This window comes from Delphinus delphis, chromosome 10, assembly GCF_949987515.2.
Source record: "Delphinus delphis chromosome 10, mDelDel1.2, whole genome shotgun sequence".
NCBI classification, from domain to species: Eukaryota; Metazoa; Chordata; class Mammalia; order Artiodactyla; family Delphinidae; genus Delphinus; species Delphinus delphis.
Window position 1 is genome coordinate 36,644,097 of NC_082692.2, and position 23,537 is coordinate 36,667,633.

The 23,537-nt window shown below is 40.4% G+C and overlaps 1 protein-coding gene across 1 annotated transcript in view; it reads right to left on the bottom strand.

Moving 5' to 3' along the window:
* ZFAND3 (zinc finger AN1-type containing 3) overlaps window positions 1-23,537 on the bottom strand; it is a 323,644-nt gene that overhangs the window by 34,133 nt on the left and 265,974 nt on the right. Inside the window, exon 4 of the mRNA XM_060021890.1 lies at window positions 22,054-22,119. Within this exon, the coding sequence (XP_059877873.1) occupies window positions 22,054-22,119 (66 nt within the window). The remainder of the gene's footprint in view (window positions 1-22,053; window positions 22,120-23,537) is intronic.

Consider the following 23,537-nt stretch of genomic DNA (forward strand, 5'->3'; position numbering starts at 1 on the left):
GTTGAGAGAGGACATTTTTGCCTTGTTCTCAACCCCAAGAGGAAAGTATTCAGTCTTCACCCAACTTTTTATTTTGAAAAATTTCAAAACTATAGAAAAGTTCAAAGAATAGTACAATTAATACCTGTGTACAATCCAGTCAGATTCAACAAGTGTTAACGAACTATCTGTCACACTGCTTTCTCTCTCCCACCCCAAACCATCTGAAAATAAGTTGCAAACATCAAAATACTTCATATATACACATTTAACAATAAGGGCATTTCCTTACATGACTAAAAATCATACCTAAGAAAATTAAGAATAATGCTCCAATGTCATCTAACATTCGGTCCATATCCAAATTATCTCCATTGTTTTCAATGTTTACCTTCATAGTTTCAAAGGCATGTCCAATCAAGTTGCATGTGTTACATTTGGACCTTACGTCTAAATCTCTTTTTAATCCAAAACAGCATATACTCTCAAACCATATATTCGTTCATTCATTCAAATGACATGGACTTCTGGATAGTCCTGGTTAGTTTTCCTGTGGAATATACCACCATCCGGGATTGACTGATTCTTTCTCCCTCTCTTTTCTATTTATCTCTCTATTTTTAATGGCATCATTTACTTGTAAGGAAGGAGATTTTTTAACTGTACACCTCCTCTGTTTCATATTCAAGACCAGCAATTAAACTTCCAGCAAGCCCCTGACAAACCCACATGATTGGAGGGCTGGCACAAGTAAGGGCAGGTGAAGAAAGGCAAGCACTGTGTAATCAGCTCAGTTCCCATACCACCTTGGCAGTGGGGGAAGGAATGTTCTTCCTCTAACTTCCTCCACTGCACACCTGCCGTACAGGACATCAGGATATAGTTCATCTGTGCCTTGGCAAGGAAAGGATACTTAGCTGAACGTTAGGAGAGGAGCTAGCTGTCAGTGTTTTAGTCCATGATTTCTTAAAGTCTGATGGCACTGCCTGTGACTGAAGTTGGTCCCAGAAGGCCACAAGTCACTTCTCTAAATATCTCCTTTCCAATAGCTTCCTGGCCTTTTTCTATTTTTTTTTTTTTTTTGCGGTGCGCAGGCCTCTCACTGTTGTGGCCTCTCCCGTCGCGGAGCACAGGCTCCGGACGCGCAGGCTCAGTGGCCATGGCTCACGGGCCCAGCCGCTCCGCGGCACGTGGGATCTTCCCGGACCAGGGCACGAATCCATGTCCCCTGCATCAGCAGGGGGACTCTCAATCACTGCGCCACCAGGGAAGCCCTTCCTGGACTTTTTCTGATTGCCCTTCCCCTCCTGATGGACTCTACACTGTTGCTAACTGTTCCTATAAGATATCCCTTTCATTGCTGATCACTCAACTCTCTAAACCTAAGGAAAATTTTCATCAGAATAAAAGACATAAAGCAAAAGCCCAGGAAAGTTCACTTGCAATAATAATCACAATCTCATTAAGTAAAATAAGATTCTCAGTTTATTTGATCTAATTTATGTACGTCTCCAGATTAATGACCACTCTGTTCAGGGCCCAGACAACAGTCAATATTTTATTAATTATTTATCAAGTGCCTACTGTGTGCCAGGCACTGGGCTTTAAACTAGCAAATCAGAACTACATATGGCAATGATCTCTCCTCTCAAGGAGGCCACATTCCAGGAAAGATATAAACAAATAAACCTACAGCATATTAATATATGAAGAGACTATGAACATAAAATGTGGAAGTGATAAATTCTGTTAAGGGGGTGATTAAGAAGCAGAAGAGGGAAAGGTCGAAAAGGTACCTCTTAGGGCTTCCCTGGTGGCACAGTGGTTAAGAATCCACCTGGGGGCTTCCCTGGTGGCACAGTGGTTGAGAGTCTGCCTGCCGATGCAGGGGACATGGGTTCGTGCCCCGGTCTGGGAAGATCCCACATGCCAGGGAGCGGCTGGGCCCGTGAGCCATGGCCGCTGAGCCTGTGCGTCCAGAGCCTGTGCTCTGCAACAGGAGAGGCCACAACAGTGAGAGGCCCGCTTAACGCAAAAAAAAAAAAAAAAAAAAGAATCCACCTGCCAATGCAGGGGACACGGGTTCGAGCCCTGGTCCGGGAAGATCCCACACGCCACGGAGCAACTAAACCCATGCGCCACAACTACTGAGCCTGCCCTCTAGAGCCCGTGAGCCACAACTACTGAAGCCCACGCACCTAGAGCCCGTGCTCCACAACAAGAGAAGCCACCACGATGAGAAGCCCGCGCACCGCAACGCAGAGTAGTCCCCGCTCACCGCAACTAGAGAAAGCCCACATGCAGCAATGAAGACCCAACGCAGCCAAAAATAAAATAAAAATTTTTTTTAAAAGGTACCTCTTGAACTTAAGAACTATACTGTATACATATAAACAGGTGATTTTTAGCTCACATCTGTCATCCTCGCATTGTTTTCTGTTAGCCCTTCTTTTCAAAATACCATTTGTATAAAAGTTGTTGCTCATCTACCTTCTACCTCATCTCTTTACCAACAATCATATCAATTAGTAGACCCTTTCACAGTCTGGGGAGCAAAGCTACATGGAGAACACCTGATTGATGGGTTTTCAGGGAAACAAAGCTGTTTTATATCTTTCTCCTCTCTTTGACGCCAACTGGTTCAATGGGCGGGGGCGGGGTGTTCATGAACACCTCACCAAAATGTCAATGGCCAGGTTAGTTCTCCTTCCATCACGTTTATTAATCTTACTACTGGTCTGTCGGTCTGATCAGACACATACATGACACTAACTGCCAATTTTTCTCTATCAGGAATCTTTCAAGCCCATTTTCCTCTTCTTATTAAATGATTTACTCTGAGATAATTGTAGGTTCAAATGGAGCTATAAGAAATAATACAGAGAAATCCCATGCACCCCTCACTCAGTTTTCCCCAATGGTAACATCTTGCAAAAGTCTAGTACAATATCACAACCAGGATGCTAATGTTGATACAGTTAAGCTACAGAACATTTCCATCGCCACAAGGATCCCTCGTGTTGCCCTTTTACAGCCATGCCTACTTCCGTCTCCCCCTCCCCCACCTTGCTCCCTGGCAAACACTAATCTGTCCTCAATTTCTAAAATTTTGTCATTTCAAGAATGTCATTTATACGGTCATACATGGACTTATAGATGAAATCATATGGTATGTAAACTTTTGTCCAAGCTTATTTTTAAGGTCACTTATCACAATAGGTAGATATGCCACAAGAGATTCCTTAAGTTACGCTTCAGTAATAATTACAATAATAACCACTAACACAAAGCACTTATCCTGTACCAGCACTTTTTTTGGGGTGGGGGGGCGTGTAGGCGGGCCTCTCACTGTTGTGGCCTCTCCTGTTGCGGAGCACAGGCTCCTGTCTCTAATTGTTATTACACTTCAAGACTCTACTTCTGCTCTTCCATGAGGGTACCTTACTGTGAAGATGAATTTCTGCTACTTTGTATGTATCCAAAGACCCCACTGCCTCTGGGTTGAGGGTGAGGACAGATACTGGGCCAAGTGTGAGGATGAAAAGCAGCACCCCTCTCACTTATGATCTCCTTAGCCAAACATGGTGGTGCAATTTCTCTAAACTACATCTCTGTTGAATAACCCTGTTTGTCCTCTGCTCTTAGAATATGATTTATAAGACTCCTCATACCATTTTCTTCCTATTCCTGTTAACTCTCTGAATATCTCTGGATTGTAGTCACAGTATTTTACTTCTATGAAGTCAGCTTTATTTTTTTCTCTCATGTTATTTAAAAAAATCTGTCCACAGATGTTTCTTTATTGATTATTTGTAGGATGATAACTTTTCCCCCAGTAGCAAAGGAAAAGGGCTCTTTAAAAAGGCACAGGTGAGGGTGATTACCCCATAAACCACGCCTGGGTTCATCTGAAAAACTGTGGCCACCATCCCTGTTTGTGAAGTGCCATTCCTACTGCACTGTTTACTTAAAAGGTATCACCAGGAGCTAAATTCTACAGAGGGGTGGCTGGTCAGCAGAACGTGTCAGACTAGCAATACAGTAGTCATCCTTTGTAGCTGGTACTGGCCTGGCACCACCTCCTTGTTTTAGCTTCTCCATTAGCAAGACCTGTCCTGCCTGCCCAACTAAACCATATTACTTTCCCCATAGATTTTTCAGTTACTCATTGTAACTGAAAAATTTCCCTCAATAGATAATCTTTCCTTTTTATAACCTGTTTGGGTATTTTACAGTTCAACAACATTACAATTCATTGATTTTTAAAAATATTACATTTATAGCATCAGTAGCGTACAGAATAAGGTAGTATCACTACTGAGGTGAGACAAACAAAGGGAGAGCAAGATGAAGAAACCCAAGAGAAATATGTACTTCTCAAAGGCCACATGCCTTCGTGTTCGGTGACCACAAAACACGCTCTATGACCACAAGGATTCCAAGACTCTCAGTGCTAAGACTGGTCTTGAACTTCTGTTCTACTACCTTTTCCAGTATTTCCAGAAAACTAATAAGATCAGCCACGCTTTACTTTCATTTACCCAAAGAAAGGGAAATTTGAGAGAATCCATGAAGTATCTATATAACCAGACTTATTTTCATATTAACTGGGTCTAAGGCAGGCAATACTATTTTCATTTAGTTTCTTAGAACACTCATTCATTTATACGCTACACTGACTAAAAAGTATGTAATAAGTCTACTTTGTAGTTACATGAAACCTAGATTTTTCAAATTATGCCTTACAAAACTATACAACTGTTTTGAGCAGCTGGGCAGTACTTGTGACTATAGTCACTTCTTCCTACTGGTGACATATTTAAAGAAGCCAGGAGGAAGGAACAGGCCAGAAGCCTTCAAATAATGTTGTACCCTCATATCTTGGTCTCCAAAGCCAATGACTTGCCCAAGGGTTAATCTGATTTGACCCTGGGTCTTTTTGCCAGGACGACTGAAAAATAGGTGTCCTTTATGGAAAACAAGAGTATGGGGGTAGGGTGAGGACATGGGTAAAGAAGAATGAGACATTAATTCTGACTTTTTGTTAAAAACATACAGACGAAAAGTCAAATATTCCCACACAAATCATCTCACCCCTATGAAGCTTATAATTGTTTTGTCTGCCTGACTTATAAATGCAAGCCTCTAGGGGCAGGAACAGAATCGGCCGCGTTTAGTACTCCACTGGTACTCAACAACAAAATAATAATAATAATGAAAAAGAATATCTCTATAACAGAGGACAAGTTCCTAATGACGGTAATCTTGCAATGAGAGATTGTCACCTGTGGGCTGTGCTCCAGATTTAATGTAAGGGGGGGGAAATGTTTGAACATTTATATTTTGCTATTTTTAAAAAAATCAGCTTGAATGCATAACTAAGTAGATGCTAAAATAGCTGATTTGTTTTTAAACTATTTTTGTTTCTAATTTAGCATCAACTTAATTCAGTTCCTCTCTCTACCTATCACTTAGTTTCTTCCACCCAAGATTTAGTCTTTTGACTCATTACTCCCAGGGTAAATCCTTAAGCTTATAAATAAACACATCTGTGCCTCATTTTAACTCTTTCCGATGTGAGGCTAAATGAACCTAAAGTTAGAACTTAACATGATGATAAAGAGTGCCCAGTGAAAGCCTTGTCCCGGCCCCTCCCACCGCCCCCAAATGAGTAGGCTTTCATTACTCAGGGGTGTATCAGTGTTGATGTAGATACTACCAAGTGTGTAGGGGGTTGAAGAAAGCTGCCTTAAGAAAATGGCTTATGAAGGAAAGCGAAATAACCCCATTTGTAAAATGAGCCGCTGGAAAATCAGAGGCGAGAAACTCTACATAAAATTATTATGAAGATTTATCTTTAGTCCATATTTGAAACATGAGAGGAACAAGCATCTAGCATTTCAACCTCAATTCAACCAACTTTGCTCAACACTCTTCACTTACAGAATTATGATTTATCAAGATGTCCACACTATGAACCATACTAAAAAAAATCAACTATTATTTTATCAGTGTTAACTTCCCAACTTTGAAAACTGTACTGTAGCTATATGAGACAATACCTTGATTTTAAGAATTACACACTGAAGTTTTAGTATAAAAAGGTAATTACTGAAGTGGTTAGGGCTGTGGCTATAACACACACACACACACATGCGCGCGCGCGGGCATGCACGGAGGGGGGTGAATAGAGAGGAGAATAAAGAAAGTCAATGTGGTAAAATGTTAACATTTGGGGAATCTGGGTGGGGGAGTTCCTGAGAATTATCTTCTCGTAAAATTTCTGTAAGTCCGAAACTGTTAAAAAAAGCAACAACCACTATATCCCAGAGTAGCCATACTGTCTTTTCTTAAGGCAGCTTTCTTCATACTTAGAGATGACTGGCTAGAGTGCCTGCTGAATTCCTTCCCAGAAATGTTGATACTGCTTAGGTCTGATGGGAAAGTGCATGACCAAACAATTGTAGCAGGTAATCAACAGTAAGGTCAAAGCTCATGCTTCTCCAGGTTTGTAGTTAAGTCAACACTTATCTGTAAGTACACTTTAATGATTAGTCACAGACTTGTACCTGTCACTCTCTTAGTCTATACTTCCTCCAATTCCAATAAGGATCCATTTTAAATTGTATCAATTACTGCAACAGCTGTTCCAGGAAGGATGATGACCAAGACCTTAAGATGTGATTTTAATCTTTTAGAAATGGATTTATCAACAGGAAGCCAAAGAAAAAGTAGTTCTGAACCCTTGTCAGTTACAGGAACTATCAGTTAATGCCAAGCTGGAAAACAGACTGCTGCAGCTAACACTTCCCCTTCAAATCAGTACTACACAACCACCCGACCGCCCCCACCCCAGCACAACTTTCTTTTAAAAGCGACCCTGTATATTTGAACACATAATTCAAGCTGTAATGTAATAACATCTTTGGAGAAGAGTTCTTCAACTTTCTCTAGAAACAAAGAAGCAGTGCCCAAAATACTTTTTTTGCAAGTAAAGTCTGGCCCACATTCAAGGTAAAAATCTTAAAGATTGTCTCCTGTATTCTTTCTTTATCCCTTGCTAAAGTAACAGAAAAGCTAATCTGAGTTAAATGCCCTGTTTTCTTGCTTATATATGTATACATTTTTAATAAGTTTTGAAAGGGTGGATGGATGTGGGAAATGCATAGCATGTAACTAATTCCTCCGTCCATTAAGCTAATAGAGATGTGGTTTATTTAAAATTCTGAGTTGTGGTTCTGCTATTTGGGAATGGCTTTCTGAAACTCTGTGGGTGGATACTGGTAATGAAACAGAGAATTCAGAACGGCAGGGCGCATAGGGCCAAATAAGCTTTTATAGCAGAGTGTGTGTATGCACTAAAAATAATTGTACATATGTAGTGGGAGGCTGGTTAACTGAGCCCACAGAGGCACTTGGCTGTTCAGATAACTAATCACAATATGAAGTCTCCCATGACAGGAATGTTTCCGAGGTTAAACTGTCTGATTTTTAATCATAAAGAAGTAAATTTATTGGCTAAAGTTCTCTCATGTTAAGATGCAACAGCCAGTCTTTTTTTTTTATTTTATTTTTTTGCAGTACGCGGGCTTCTCACTGTTGTGGCCTCTCCCATTGCAGAGCACAGGCTCCAGATGCACAGGCTCCGGACGCACAGGCTCAGTGGCCATGGCTCACGGGCCCAGCCGCTCAGCGGCATGTGGGATCTTCCCAGACTGGGGCACGAACCCGTGTCCCCTGCATCAGCAGGCGGACTCTCAACCACTGCGCCACCAGGGAAGCCCACAGCCAGTCTTTTTATCAAGATTTTAACTACAAGAAAACTATCAGCCCTCTGCGGCTCCTAAATTGTGATTTGCCTCAGAAAGAAGGAGTTTTCAATTACATGTATAAAAACTTAGAGAAGAGCTCAGAAAATAAGAGTATTTATTGGTTTTTTTTGGAAAGTAAGGTTGTGAAATTTCTGTAAGAATTACTTTATACCAATACATACAGTAAAATTTTACTTTTAAAACAAGGCCTAGAAACAAAAAAGAAGTTTGATTTACCCGTTCTGATGCCCAGTTTTCTTAAGAAGGGGTTTTCTGGGCTTTCTGTCATTACCACCCTCATCTGTTCAAACAGGGCTGCTAACTGCCCCTGACTCCACTATCCTTCACTTCTTCCTTTCCAGGTCTGCACTCGCCAATCTGCTTGGCCTCGGGCCCTCATTACCAATTTCTGATTCCACCTCTTTTTCCAACCAGATCATGTGAGTTATGTGAGTTCTTTCTCACTTTCCTCCACACTCCCTCAAACTCCTCTTTACCTTCCTTTCATTCAGACCATCAGGTACATTCTGTCCACGTCTCGATTACCTACTGAGCATTTATCAGGCACTATGTACTTTAAATAGATTATTTCATTTCCCTCAACAACTCAATAGCTGGGTCTGTTATTTTACAGAAGAGAAAATCAACGCTCATAGAGAGGTACAATTATTCTTCCAGTTATATGGTTGGTAAAAGGGGGCACTGGAATGTGAACCCAGGTGGTCTGCCTCTAGAGGCCCCCATTCTCAACCATGAACACGTATATCTCCCTTCCCTTCAGGATTAGGGGCTTTACCTTGGGTACAATCCTATCCCCTAGATTTCCAAAGAACCACATACTACTGAGGCTACCCTTTCCTTCTGTCTTCCACCGATGATTAAATCAGGAAGCACAATCCTGACTCTGTCCCAGATAACTTTTAGTTCAAGAGGATTAAACACATTTTCCTCTGATCCCAACCCCCAGACCCAACTGAAATAAAAGCACAAAAATAACAAGAATGAACCCACTGCAATAAATATAATTGTGTGTTTAACATAATCAGCAAGAGATTTTAAACAAATCTCTAGACGGTGGTAGCAACGGGAGTGGGTTAATGCTGAAACTTGGTGACTGCAGAGGTGGTAGCTGCTGCGTACAAAGGAAAAGTCTTAAGAGAAGCAGAATGAGAAGCAGGGCAGAAAGCAGGGGATGCACTGAAAACACTTTTGTTTCTTTCTTTCTTTTTTGTAAAACAACTATACTGGTTTTGGCAGCAGGCCATATTTACCTGGCAGAAATCTGGACAGCTCCTGTCTAGAGAAACTGAATGACCTGCCTAGGCAAAGCCATTTCTATGGTTCCTCAAAGTCCAGTCTTCCTCCTCCATCAGGTTCTTAACTTCCTCACAACGACCCTGCCAGTTAACACCTCGTCCCCACTCCATTCCACACAGAGCCCCAGTAAAAATTCCCATTCAAGAAACAGGCATGGTAGAAACCCTGCCCACCCATCTAGGCCTTTTCTCTTAAAAGTCAACAGAGGGATTTCCCTAGTGGCACAGTGGTTGAGAATCTGCCTGCCAATGCAGGGGACACAGGTTCGAGCCCTGGTCCAGGAAGATCCCACATGCTGCAGACCAACTAAGCCCGTGCGCCACAACTACTGAGCTTGCGCTCTAGAGCCTGTGAGCCACAACTACTGAAGCCCGCATGCCTAGAGCCCGTGCTCCCAACAAGAGAAGCCACCGCACCACAATGAAGAGTAGCCCCCACTCACCACAGCTAGAGAAAGCCCGCGCACAGCAACAAAGACCCAACGCAGCCAAAAATAAGTATATATATATATATATATATATATATATATATACACACACACACACACACACACATACATAAAGTCAACAGAAAACCAAGTTTCACCAGGCAAATGAGGAGAACCTGAAGCATGAAGTAAAAGACAAAGATAAATAGGAAAATTGGCCTCAAAGCAATCACAGAGAACTCAGCAAACAGAAGGGCACAAGTCTAACCACTAATTAATACAGTCAGAAGATATTACTATATGGGAATTCCCTGGCAGTCCAGTGGTTAAGACTCCACGCTTCCACCGCAGGGGGCTCAGGTTCGATCCCTGGTTGGGGAACTAAGATCCCACATGCCACATGGTGCAGCGCAGCCACAACAGACAGAGAGACAGAGAGAGAGACAGACAGACAGACAGGGCTTAAAAAAAGAAGATATTACTATATGATAGTAATTTTTATTATATCCATAAGCAAGAATAGGATACTATGAAAAAAAAACCTTCAGAGAACCAGAGCAAGCGCATTGAAAGCTTGATGGTTGAAATGCAATCAAAAGAAAAACTGAGATAAAGTCAACAGAATCACCCAGAACACAGAGAGGAGATGGAGACTATAAGAAAGGAGGTTAAGATCACCAATCTAGCAGGTCCAACATCTATATTATGAGTCCCAGAAGAGAAGAGAACCATTGGGTTGGGGAATATCAAAGACAGTCTGCAGCTCCATGAAGGAGTACGTCAGTCTTCAGATCTTAGGGCCTAGCAAGTATCCAGCATCTTGAATGGGGGAAAAAAAGGATGACTAGCAGATACTTACTACAAATTTTGGAACACCAAGAATAAAAACATGATCCTAACAGTTCTCGAGGTGGAAAAATCCTAGCTATACTACTTAGCATCAGTATCTGATGCTAAGTAGCATCAGATCTACTTAGCATCTGACTTCTCAGCAATAACATGAAATGTTAGAAGACAACGGAGCAATGATTTTATCCAAGAATCTATACTTAATCAAACTTTCCATCAAGCTGGGGACAGAAGAGACATTTTCAGATATGCAAGAATCCCAACACTCTTTCTCTTAGGAACTTACTTCGGCATTGTATTTCAAAAAATGAGGGAATAAAAGAGAACAGTAAAGGGAAATTCTGAGGTGACAAAATAGGCTTATAAAACATCTAGTCTAGATTGAGGCAGAAAGATGGTGGGCTCCAGGAGGGAGGTCTTGAGTGAAAGGTATAAATACAGATTAGAAAAAAAGAAAGGCAAGTATAAGTTCCAAGAAAAAAAAAAAACTGTATTAAAAAAATTACGATCCAAATATAAAACAAACTAAAATGTGGCATGATTTTTGAGCAACTGATGGAATATGACAACAAAAAAATCTGATTTGGCTTTGACGTAAGAACATTCTCCTTACAGGCCCAGGAACTGTGACATTAGACCCACAGAAAAAGCAATTTATTCCTATCATATAACTTGGCCTCCTGGCAGGGAACAACATTTACAGTCATAATAATATAAATGTCATTTATTGGCTTTCAATTTAAAAAAACCACCTATGGACATAACAAGGAAGATTTGCTTGTGGCTATAGGCCAAAAATAAATAGTTAACAACTGTGACAATATAAAAAGTATAAGTGTAGCTGACAGGAGGTATGATAAGGTAGTACCTCTTATCACAGGTACTAATATCCTCGTTAAGAGATGGTGCTGAAAATTGATGGATTAAGAAAGAAAAGGATGAAAACAAATAACATACATTTCAAATGCTGGGATGAGGAACTGTGTGAGCTAAATCTTCATGTTTCAAACCAGTTGACATCTCAAAAAGCACGAATATAAGCATTTTTTCTTTCTTCCACAGTTAGTAAAAAGGTAACGTAAAGAGTGAAACTACTAAAACAAAAACTGTCAAGAGAGAGATGCTGTTCAGTTTTGTGGGGTGGGACCATCTCTACATTATCTTTCTCTTATAAACTATTCTGGGTTATGATGTGCTACCATGTGTTACTTTTGTAAAAATGAAAACATATAATTAAAAAAAGAAATGAGTACCACTTATTCTCTCTTCATGCTTTTCTTCTGGGTTAAATATAGTAGCCAGAGAAAGTCTCACTTTGGCCCAACATAAATTTAAACTATTTAATGACAGTTTGGATTAGCTACTATTTAGAAATCCTATTTTCCTCCCTCAGTCCACAGTAGTTCTCAGTTCTCTGCTGCTGATAGCTGTATGATCTATTTATTCAGAAAATGATGACCTTCAAGGATGAACTCCGTAGTGCATCTTGTCTCAGCTAACTGTCTATATATTAAAAGAGAAAACCTATTTATCTATATCTGTATCTCTTCACTTATACTGTAGGAGGAAACTAATGCTTCTGGGTTTCTGCCTCTAAAGAATCTTGCTTGTGCACCTTTTCTATTCCTCCTCTAATATTTTCCACTTCTTTCCCTCCTTTTTGTACTTTCCCTTTGTATCTTAACAAGGGTAAAATATTTCCCTATCTTAACCACCTCTGCATCAAGAAATGCCTGATCCTGATTCTCCCTCCAACCACCACTATTTATTGGTTTTTAATGGCCCAACTAACTCCTTAACTGAATGACTTGTCTGCTGCCTTTATTTCCTTGTTATCAAATACCTCTTTAATGACCTCCCATCAGGCTTTGGTTTCCCACCATATGACTATGACACTAACTTCTTTCAGGTTTTCCAATGATCTTCTGCTACCCATAGACAACAGCTTTCCTTAGTCCTCATATTTCCTGGCCCCTCTTCTCATAAATCTCTCATGATGCTGTATGAAGTTTTCTCTCTTCTTTAGCTTCCTTAACTGACTGGCTCCTCTTCTCTTTCCCAGCCCCCTAAGTACAACCCTTAGCCGCTTGTTCTTCTGTTTTCATTCCCTTACCCACTTGCACACCTTTCATCACTGCTTCAAGATCGATGATTCCCAAACTAGGTCTATATTTTTAACTTTCTACAGGACAATCTACAACAATGTACAATCTAGCTCATCAAAAACTGAAAATACAGGGCTTCCCTAGTGGTGCAGTGGTTGGGAGTCTGCCTGCCGATGCAGGGGACGCGGATTCGTGCCGCGGTCTGGGAGGATCCCACACGCCGCGGAGCAGCTGGGCCCGTGAGCCGTGGCCGCTGGGCCTGCGCGTCCGGAGCCTGTACTCTGCGGCGGGAGAGGCCACAGCAGTGAGAGGCCCTCGTACCGCAAAAAAAAAAAAACAAAACTGAAAATACATTCAACGAGTTTTTCTTCCCATTCCCTCCCTGCCATCAGTCACATCTTTCTTCCCTCAGTTCCCCAAGTTTATAAACTTTGCATGCTTTCTTCAGCCAACTCTAATCAGTCATCAAATCCTGTTATTATTATTTTAAAACATTTTTCTCAGTTATCTTTATTCCTCCATTCCACTGGCCACTACCACAGAGCACTCTGAATGAACTGGTTCTTTGGTAAGTCAAATATTAATTTGCACAAGGAAAAAAACCTATCCATATAACCCAGTGGCCAGACATTTTACACAATGAAGGACTCCTGTCACATTAATTCTTGGTTTATCTGGTTTGTAACATTGAGATTATAATCTATCAGGCTTGTTAAAAATAATTTAAGGCATCAAAGAACTCTACAGAAAAATGACAATTTCTCTAACAGCAGGAGGTCTCCTGGTAGATTAGTTTTGAAGGTACTGCATAAAGAGGTGTATTCACTTAAAGGCACAAGTGACAAACAGCAACCCCAGAATGCTCATAAACTCCGGGGATCAAACTGGTAAACCCTTTTAAAAGCATTCCTCTGCGGCTCTGCAAAGATTTCTCCTATCGCAAAGGTCTAATCACCGTGATTTAGTGAAGTTGAGTGATCAAAGTTCAACAGAGCTGTATCTCAATTTTCCCAAGTATTAGGTGCTTATCTGCTACTCAAAAGCCCTGCCAGGTTGTTTATCTGCAGTTTTCTGTTCACTGGAAAACATAACCCCCACTGCTGGACTTTCCCTCCACATTCCAGTAGCCCTCTATCACTTTAGGTTAGTCTAACACTAACCCTAACTCTAACTCTAACCCTAACCCTTGTACTAAGGCACTAAATTCTAAGCATTTCACCAAGAAGATAATTCTTTAAAAGAAAAAAAAAAATACATTTGTATATTTTCTCTTAATAATTAGCATAATTTATCCTCCCTGTCTTTTTTTTTTTTTTTGCGGTACGTGGGCCTCTCACTGTTGTGGCCTCTCCCGTTGCGGAGCACAGGCTCCAGACGCACAGGCTCAGCGGCCATGGTTCACGGGCCCAGCTGCTCCGCGTCATGTGGGATCCTCCCGGACCGGGGCATGAACCCGTGTCCCCTGCATCGGCAGGCGGACTCTCAACCACTGCGCCACCAGGGAAGCCCCCCCGTCCTCACTTTTAAAAATAAACATTAGTTACATTTCTTGCTCTCTAAAGCTGGAATTAGTTGTATTTATGTTTCTGTACTTATTCTGTCTCTTTATGGTATAAGCTCCCAGGGGCAAGATGCATGTTTAGCACTTCTTTTGCATGTTCCTACAGAATCTACTACAGGACTTTGTCACAGTAGTCTTTTAATAAAGTACTAGACTGGCTGACTAACTACAGTGTCTCCAGTTGTCCTATATTCCATGTAAGCAACCACTTCTGAAGGTGTGATCTATAACCACAACAGCAGGCAATACAATAAGATCACGGCTTTAATTGGCCATGATTATGAAATATTTCTGAAACTCTTCTCAACGGGGGTGCCTTAGAAGCAGACACAGGTATGAGGAATAAATGCCAGCCCACCTGCTGGCAGGAGAGGCAATGGGATGCCTCTGCAGATAGATGAGCAAGCAGGAAAATGGATAACACAACTTGTCTTGGAAGCAAGCAGCACGATGAGGCAGTAAAAACCCATCAGCATACATCATCCTATCACAGCCTAGTGTCATTCCCAGCCTCTATTAGCCCTCACTGCATCAGCGCAAGTCCCAGACACTTTATCCTGTTTATAATTGCTGATGAGCAGTAATAAGGGCTCCATGCCTCAGCTCCGTCCGTTCCACTTCAGCACACACCTATTAGGTAATAACTTTTATTTACAGCCTTGCCTGATGTGCTGTTCTATTAGTACAGCCAGGAACTGAGGAGGGCAGGAAAAAAAAAGTCTCCTTAATGGGCAGTATCATTGTGAGGCTCGGATGATTTATAATGCAGCTCTGTGGTTGTTCTATCCCGCTCCTGGTTAAGACCGCTTCAGGAAAGCCACATTTCTAACACGCTGCCCTCCAGCAGGCACACAAGTGCTATGGAGCAGAACCTGAAAGGCACCCCCCAAATCCATCCCCCAAAAAGTCCAAAAGTTTCAAAGGAGGAGAGGGGTATTAAATTCCCTTGATATCCTTTTTAAATAGTGTTGGCTCAGGCATTTTGCCCCAGTGGAGCAATAGAACAACTAATTAATGGAAGTTCAGGGCTTTTCTCCTTGGTAAGAGTGCAAGCTGTGATAAAATAAATGACCATAAAGGCAAAAAAACAGTTGTAACTGCATTCAAGGATCCAAGCAACCTGAATTTGCACAAAGCACGTGGACCACAAGCAGCTCAACACCAAAGCCTAGGACGGACAGACGGACACACACACACACACACAATAGCAACAAAGCTCATCACACTTCCTTTTTCTCTTTATACTGGAGTGCATTTTTATCCTTCAAGTGCAAAAATTCCCCTTGACAAGACTGGCACCCTGGCTTGATATTCACTTGTATCAGCCTTTTCTCAGAGGCGGAGCCACTGCTTTTCACAAGTTAAAACTCAACCAAGGCCTCTGAAACAAGCCTCTGACTTCAAGTTCAGCAAACTTACACATACAAGTCTAGCTGGCCTGTAACACAAACACAGGAATTGGTGGCAATGGGGCCTAACTCTCATTTAGGGGTACAAATGAAAAACAGTAAGCTTTCCTTAAACTTTTCTGAAATCTATACATCGTGTGAGGTGCTTTTAAACTTACCTGATATTATTTACATATTGAGTATCAAATCATCTTATTATAATGAGCCTTGCTACCTCATTCTATTCTTTAATATATGCAACAAATCAAGCACATTAAACTTTTTACCAAAAAAAACAAAACACCAATAAAACCCCACAAGAAAAAGCATTTAGCAGATTATCTCCCTTCCCAGTTATCCACTCAATGGACAAAAACCACTGTCAGTAAACAATCACTGTGGCATACCATGATAACCTGTGGCTTTTTTCCTATGTCAAACATAGCAAGATGACACCTTCTAGCTTAGAGAAATTTTTGCAGTCTTGCCTAATATTTGGTATTCGTCCCCCACCCCAGGATTCAAGATGATGAGTGCACAAGGTAAAACATTTTTTTTAATACTTTTCCCCTTGCCGTGACAGTTTTAGTATGTTGATCTTTCTTCAATGGTTACATTAAATACTAATAAAAATGACCACCTAGACAGGTGGGATAGGGAGGGTGGGAGGAGACGCAAGAGGGAGGAGATATGGAGATATATGTATATGTATAGCTGATTCACTTTGTTATAAAGCAGAAACTAACACACCATTGTAAAGCAATTATACTCCAATAAAGATGTTTTTAAAAATGCTAATAAAAAAGTGAAAGGTTTGTATCTTCCCTAATATTCTCCTGATGGGAACTTGCATATTACATAAGTAGGTCAAATTTCTAATTTTCTATCTCAAATGCTGATATTGCAGACCTGAGGGAAAAGCTATACCTGAAGGACCAGAAAAAAAAGAAAGAAAAAAGAACTGAATTACATAGTTGAACTCACACCCAAAGCCACCTTCCTTCCTTTAAAGCTTCACAGAGTCCTTCTGAGAAGAGTTACCTACAGTGTATGATACTGACCAATACAGTCTATAGTCACTGACTCAACTCTCTGGGATTAAATGCACTGTTTCCATGAATACTGAATCTACCAGGAGATAAAACACACAACTGTAGGTATTTCTAAGATTTATAGGGCCACCTCTGATTTAACACTACCACCCTTTAGCTTCTGGATCAATTTAGAAGATCTTATATAAACCTCTTGGTAACATATCGACAATGAGACATTTCCCTTTAACTGGCATCTGAACACTGATGTGGAAAGTGTTTAGCACATCAATCTTCTCTGAACTCCCAGGTGAAAAGGAGTTTCTACTCTTGTCTTTGTAAGAAGACAATAATATCATGAGTAGGCTGCCTGAGAGAAGTGAGTCAAGAAAAGGTTTGGGGGGAAAAAAAGGAAACAATGAACAATAACAGGCTATCTAGTTCATGTCACGGTTTATCACACTGAAATAGGTGACCCAAAAGGATAAACATGTGCTTTAGCAAAGAAAAGAAGAAAGAGGAGAGGGGAGGGGAGGAGAGATCAGGCAAGGGATATACAGTTAAAATGAATTAGCATGCTTCTTATAGAGTGGAAAGACAATACTTTCTGGGAAAACCTGCCTTGATGTTTAACGGGACAGTTTCTAGTCCCATCTGCTTTCATCTTAGGCAATACTACAGCTCCCTTATGGCCCCACAAATGGTTATTTTACTTGCTATTCTACTAATTATAATCACGTTTTTAACATACACACAGCATTTTAAAACCATCATTTTTCAAGTCTATCAGAGAGAATATTATTTACTCAACATATTTGCTGGAAGAAGAGTAAAAGTGAATATAAGATATAGTGGAGCAAAAGTCTGTTGACAGGACCACCTAGTCTGTAAACCTGTCTGTAACTTTTTTCTTATTTTAACTTCAGAAATCAAAGGACTATAAAATGAAAAAACAAACAAAAAAGGCATATAAGAGTGGTGAACTAGGGAAGGAGCAAATTCCTTTTTTTCATGTGCTAAAAAGTCAACCTTGATAAACTCAACCTAGGGCCTAGAGCTAAGAACTGGTTAATGCCCCACTTGGAAGGAGAAGGGTTCTTGGGTTGGTCACTGTTAAGGATTCTACTGGAGGGAGACTAAATTTTCCAAGGAAATTTAAGACAAGGAAGGCATGGTTCTATCTGCCTATTACAGCTTAAATTTTAAGGTTCATCAATGGCAAGCTCCAACAAATAAAATACAAAATAACATTTCTTTTGCTGTAACTCTACAAATTAAGTCTTACCAAAAAAAAAGATTACATAACATGTCTTTAAATAAGAAATCCTAAGAAAAGGCAACAAACCTCTTCCCCACAAGACACTTTAAACATAAAAATATGACCTCATGAAGGTATTCACCTAAGTATCCAAATACATTCCCCAAAAAGTTGACTAAAGGAGATGACTGCAGCTCAGATTACAAGTTTTGTTTAAGGTATACCTTGATAGTTAGAAAAGATGAAGGACAAAAGGGAATCTTCTGGTAGCTTGTTGCCAAGAAAGCGAGCTCTTTCCTTCACAATATACGTGTTCTTGGCAGGAATGTTGTGAGAATTAACAAGGGAACATGTGCAAAACATTCTGAGCTCTTTGAAGAAATGTAAGCGTTCTCTAGTAATCTGAAGGTGTGATATACTTTAACTCTCACATTCTAACCAAAAGCAACCTGGGACTTGGCAGTCTTTGCTGACTGTAGATATCCCAGAGCGCTACAAAGCCACAAACACCTGCACTTAATTTTTCTCTCTTAAATACCAAAATGATCAAGGTGCCATTATTTTTTTCCATCTAAAGATCACCGAGTTTAACTGTTAATGCTATGTGACTAAAAGCCAGCATCTAAAGAAAAGCCTTTCCCTCCAAGCTCACAAACACGAACTGATCTTTCATTTGCCACTACTGCTGCCTTTTGCAATCTGCTTCTTAAGACTCACAGCTACCAAAGAACAATTTCTTAAAGGGTCCCCTCCCCTCTCTCACTTTTGATGGCTACAGACCCACCACTCTGCACTGCTGTCCACCTCTCTAAATTACAATACCCTCTGATAAAACAGTAGTCACCTGAGATACAAATAGAGACACTTATCAACCACTCAGGCTACATTCGTCCCTTGACTTATTAATAATGGATCTAATGCTAACCTTTAGATCTAATTTGCAAAGTACTAAAAAGAAAATGACCTGTGTACTGAAGAGGTCACTAACTTTTTTTAAGTGCACACTCCCATCTAAGACACTGGGTCATGTACGTTTAATATGTATTTGTATGTGTATTTGCTGATTTTAAACTATACATATGGGCTAATACATAATTATGAAATTAATCTGCGAAACAGAAATTTTAAAGGGCTGAGATAAAGAGCTTTTATGATTTTCTCTCCATACCTCACAGACTGTACCTTGTATGCCCTTCTTCAGAGACCGGTGACTTAAAGAACTTTATTCTAGCCTAAGTATCCTTTTTCTAGCACACATCATTATTAAGCTGGAGGCTGCTTTAGGTCCAAACTTATATGGATAGATTGGCTGGGAGGGAGTCAGTAAGATCTAATTCAGAGGGCTTTACTCTATGGCTCCTAAAAAATGACACCACTGTAAAATTTTTTTTAACATCTTTATTGGAGTATAATTGCTTTGCAATGGTGTGTTAAAGTAATTATTTACTATCAGCTGTGCCTGAAGCCCTGTGCTCTGGAAGATCTCTAGGAGAGCTACTATCACTGTGTGCCTTGAGGTAGAAGCACCAGAGCATGTGTTAGAGGCATGAGTCCTATTCTTGAACAATCTAGACACCAAGAATACAGAAACACTTCAGCAATGTAACACTAAAAAGTGTTGATTCATAAGAAAAATGTTCAGAATCCCCACCATGGGCAACCTGCTGATTTTAGGACAGAGAGAAAGATGGAGACAAAGACAGTCAGCTTATGGTTCTCAAATCAAACCATTTAATTTACCTCTGAAAATCAGGCAGCTCTGTCCTCTAGAGTCGGGGCCATTATTTCAGGCTAACTGGAGGAGCCTGAGGGGGCCACTGACCGGCTACTTGAGAAGAAGTACAGCAAGCTGAATCTGATGACCTTTAATGTCCACAGTGAGAAATCTCAACCTTCCTTCAGGCTTTCTAGGAGATGACCTGCACATTGCATTAATTTCCTTCCAAGCCAGAAACTCTCAATCTTTTTCTAGTTAAGAGGGATGTATTCACCTAAAAGAAGGCCTGGAAATGTGTGACTGAGAGCTCAATGTCCCACTTATCATTTCATGTAAGGAGACTTTAAAACATTACCTTCAGTTCCTACTATAATACTGACATGCAACAAAGAATGTGATCAACATAAAGCCAATTAATGAAACTAGGCATGGCAATGCATTCTGGTACTTCTAATCTAACTCCTTTCCGCCTAAAATACCGATTGATGTGTTACCAACACTATCTAATGACTGGCCACTGTATACACATAATCTTTAATGGTAAGACAATATAATAGCAGCTACCATTACTGAAGATCTATTATGCAAGCTTTACATGTATCATTTCTTTTCTTACATCAAGCTATGAGATTTATCACCTCATTTTACAGATGAAGAACAAATTTTGAGATATTTACTTAAAATCACATTTTGTAAGGGGTTAGGCTAGGATCTGAAACAAGACCTGCTTCTAGAATTCTGTTTCAAAAACTATGTCACTACCTGCTATAATTCCAAATCTGTGTTTCTCTTTCTCCACATTTCATTCAGTGATAGGCTTTGTACTGTCTGGTTAGGAGCATAAATAATTACGATAAAATATGATATGATAAGCAGTAATATGATGTAGTGAAAAGCAGGCTTTAGGATCTGAAGGATCTGTGTTCAAGTCTTGACTCTATTACTTACTAGTAATATTACCCCAGGAAATATATTTAAATTTCTGACTGCCTGTCTTGGTTAACTGTAAAAGAGGAATAACTATCTTGCAGAATTGTTCTGAAGATTAAATATGCATGTATGTAAAGTATACTGAATGGTGCCTGGTAATGTAGTAAGCATGCAATAAATGGTATTAGTATTTTTAAATACACAAGATAGTATGGGAACAGAAAGGATGAAACAGATCTGCCTAGAAGATGAAGGACACAAGTACATGATATTCAGGAGGGGTGCCTACTAGTTTCAGTGTCTAAGCTGAGCACACAAGTCTCTTTCCTAAGTCTCTCAGGACGACTCAATGCGCTCGAGGCTCACGCCTTGATGATACCTGAACATGTCAGTAGTGCTAACCATAAACCCTGTCCTGAGGGCCAAAACTGGAAGGAAAAAAGAAAGACCAAAGTAACCTGTGTGTGTGTGAAGCGCTGGACCTGTAATCAAAGGGCTCGAGTGTTTTTTTAGGCTTCTGGCTGGAGTGGGTAAGAAGATGGCTCTCGGACTTCCCTCTGGCTAAGCAGGACGGTCTGTCTCACCCCAGGGCACAGTTCTCTTCTGTCTCAATCAGGAACTACCCAGTGGAGCTTGGGTACTGAGCACAGGTGGGATGGGAGCATGTCAGGACTATCTCACACAGCCCTGCCTCAAAACCGGTCATTTGGAACAAAAGAGTAAAATTAAAGTTCCTCAGAGTTCAATGCCTGGATGTTACTCTGAAACTGTGCAAGGACAGGCCTGTTTGAGGTTAACATCAAAACTATGAGTATTTAAAGGGGTTGAGGTTTCAGTGTAAGTCCGTACACAGAAGTAGTTTGTGCTATTTCTGCTGGGGAGTTAAAAGGACTTTTTAAGTTATGAAAAATACTTTGCGACCTTTAGAAAAACAAAATAATTATTTTGACTCTTTCAAATATAATCCTTAAGATACTCTAAATAGCAGGCAGCATTACTTAAAAAGGCAAATATTGTCGAAAATAAATTAAGCTACAGAGTAAGGGAGCAATGGGCATTATGAGTGCTCTTTAGAGAGCTACAAGATTCATGGCTTCATGCTTAATACAAATGTCACAGATGCACTAAGGTTTTTTTGGGGACTCCATGTATCTGAAAAGAATGATTTCAGCACACCCCATGGCTTTAGCACAAATGAAAGGAAATAATTTTCTAAAACTATTAGGACACTATACTAGTCAGTTAGCCTGATTATCTGTACTATAACTTCTTTTACCCTCCAGCCATCATTATTTAAATAATGTTTTTTTAGTAGGTCCACGACTTATACAAATTAGCCACATGCTAGAAACTGGGCAATGATTTGCATTTTCTGTATGGTTTAGGTCTTAATAACATTCTTCAGACATGGGGAAGTAGGTAAATTTTGATGTCCACCTTCTCGGTTCTAGCTGCCAGCATTAACTCAGTGAATCTGACCTCCAAGAGCATCACTCCGACCTCTACTCACACCCCACTCCCAATACTAAGCACATAATACATCACTTCACAAATCATGGAAGAAATTAGAGCGTACTCTGGCAAGGACACTGCATTAAAACCAGTAGCTAATGCCTGTGAATAATTCAGGTAAGAATGAATCCAGGTAAGAATGAATCCAGGTAAGAATGATGTACGTACCTGTACCACAGGATCTTTTGGTTGGTGTGATTAACGAGACATGAGCTGTATCTGTGCATGGCCCACCTGGAAACAGAAAGGCAGGTACATCAGTTAGGACATATCCTCCATATACCCAGAGCTCCTATATTGGATAAAGAGAAATCTAAAAAGGAAGGGATCAACCTGTAAATATGCATAAGGAGGGGTATTAGGAAAGATGAAGGTGGTGATGGTAGTGGTAGGTTAATTCTTAGTTCAGTAATTTAGTCTACAGGTCCATATTCTTTCTACATTATAACATGCTTTTCATAAAAAATAATCGAGTCTCACATAATGTTAAGACATTAAAGAAAAAAAATTTAACTAGAATTCTGATCTGGGTAAGAGTAAATTACCCATAAGTTTGGGGAAATGAGTTTTTCCACAGACAAATAAGCAGGAATACTCCTTCTCAGGCTTATCTCAGTGGTCACCCTACTTTTGAATTTATTGCAAAACTGGCCTTATTTAAAGTGGGGGTGACTCCCTGAAGAAGAAACAGCTTGTCAGAAGAAATAAGGATCACTGTAATATTTAAAGACAGCACTGCTGACTAAGGAAGAATATCTAGTTTAATTATAAAAATATGATACCAAGAGAGCCTTCACGCAATCTTTGTGGGCCCAGGGATCTGATAGATAGGTGTAATTCAAGAATATGCAAGAGGGGCTTCCCTGGTGGCGCAGTGGTTGAGCGTCCGCCTGCCGATGCAGGGGACCCAGGTTCGTGCCCCGGTCCAGGAAGATCCCACATGCCGCGGAGCGGCTGGGCCCGTGAGCCATGGCCACTGAGCCTGCGCGTCTGGAGCCTGTGCTCCACAACGGAAGAGGCCACAACAGTGAGAGGCCCGCGTACCGCAAAAAAAAAAAAAAAAAAAAAAAAAAGACACAGAGGAGAAATGGGAGGAAAACCAAGTAAGTGTGTTGTTAATGTCAAAGAGCACGTAGCAAATACCTACTATGTGCCACCACAGGTTAGTCTCATGCTCTGGTGCTTATAATCTTGTTAGAAAGACAAAATTTGTTTACTTAAACAAAGAACAATACATGATAGCAAAAAAGAGCTGGATGCGAAATGATCAACTGCCAAAGAATATGGAACAAGTAATAAATGCTAAATGTAATCAGGAGGAAGGATTACACTGGCCAGCATCACGTGGAAATACTTCTCAAGGATTTGAAAATGAGGCAAGAATAAATTAAAACTTAGAAAGACCAAAAGAACAGGGCATTTCAATTGAAAAATTTTCACAAACGTCACATTCACCAGAGAAAGCTTAACATACTAAAATTCCAGAGGAGGCCCAAATGGGCACTGGCGACATAAACATAAGTAACGTGGAGAGACAATGAGCTGCAAGAAAACCTAATACAGACCCCCACATCCTCGAAACCCTCTGGGCACTGGCTCTGTAGCTCCATAAAATGTTATAGCTTCTGCTTCCATGTGTGATTTTTTTTGTC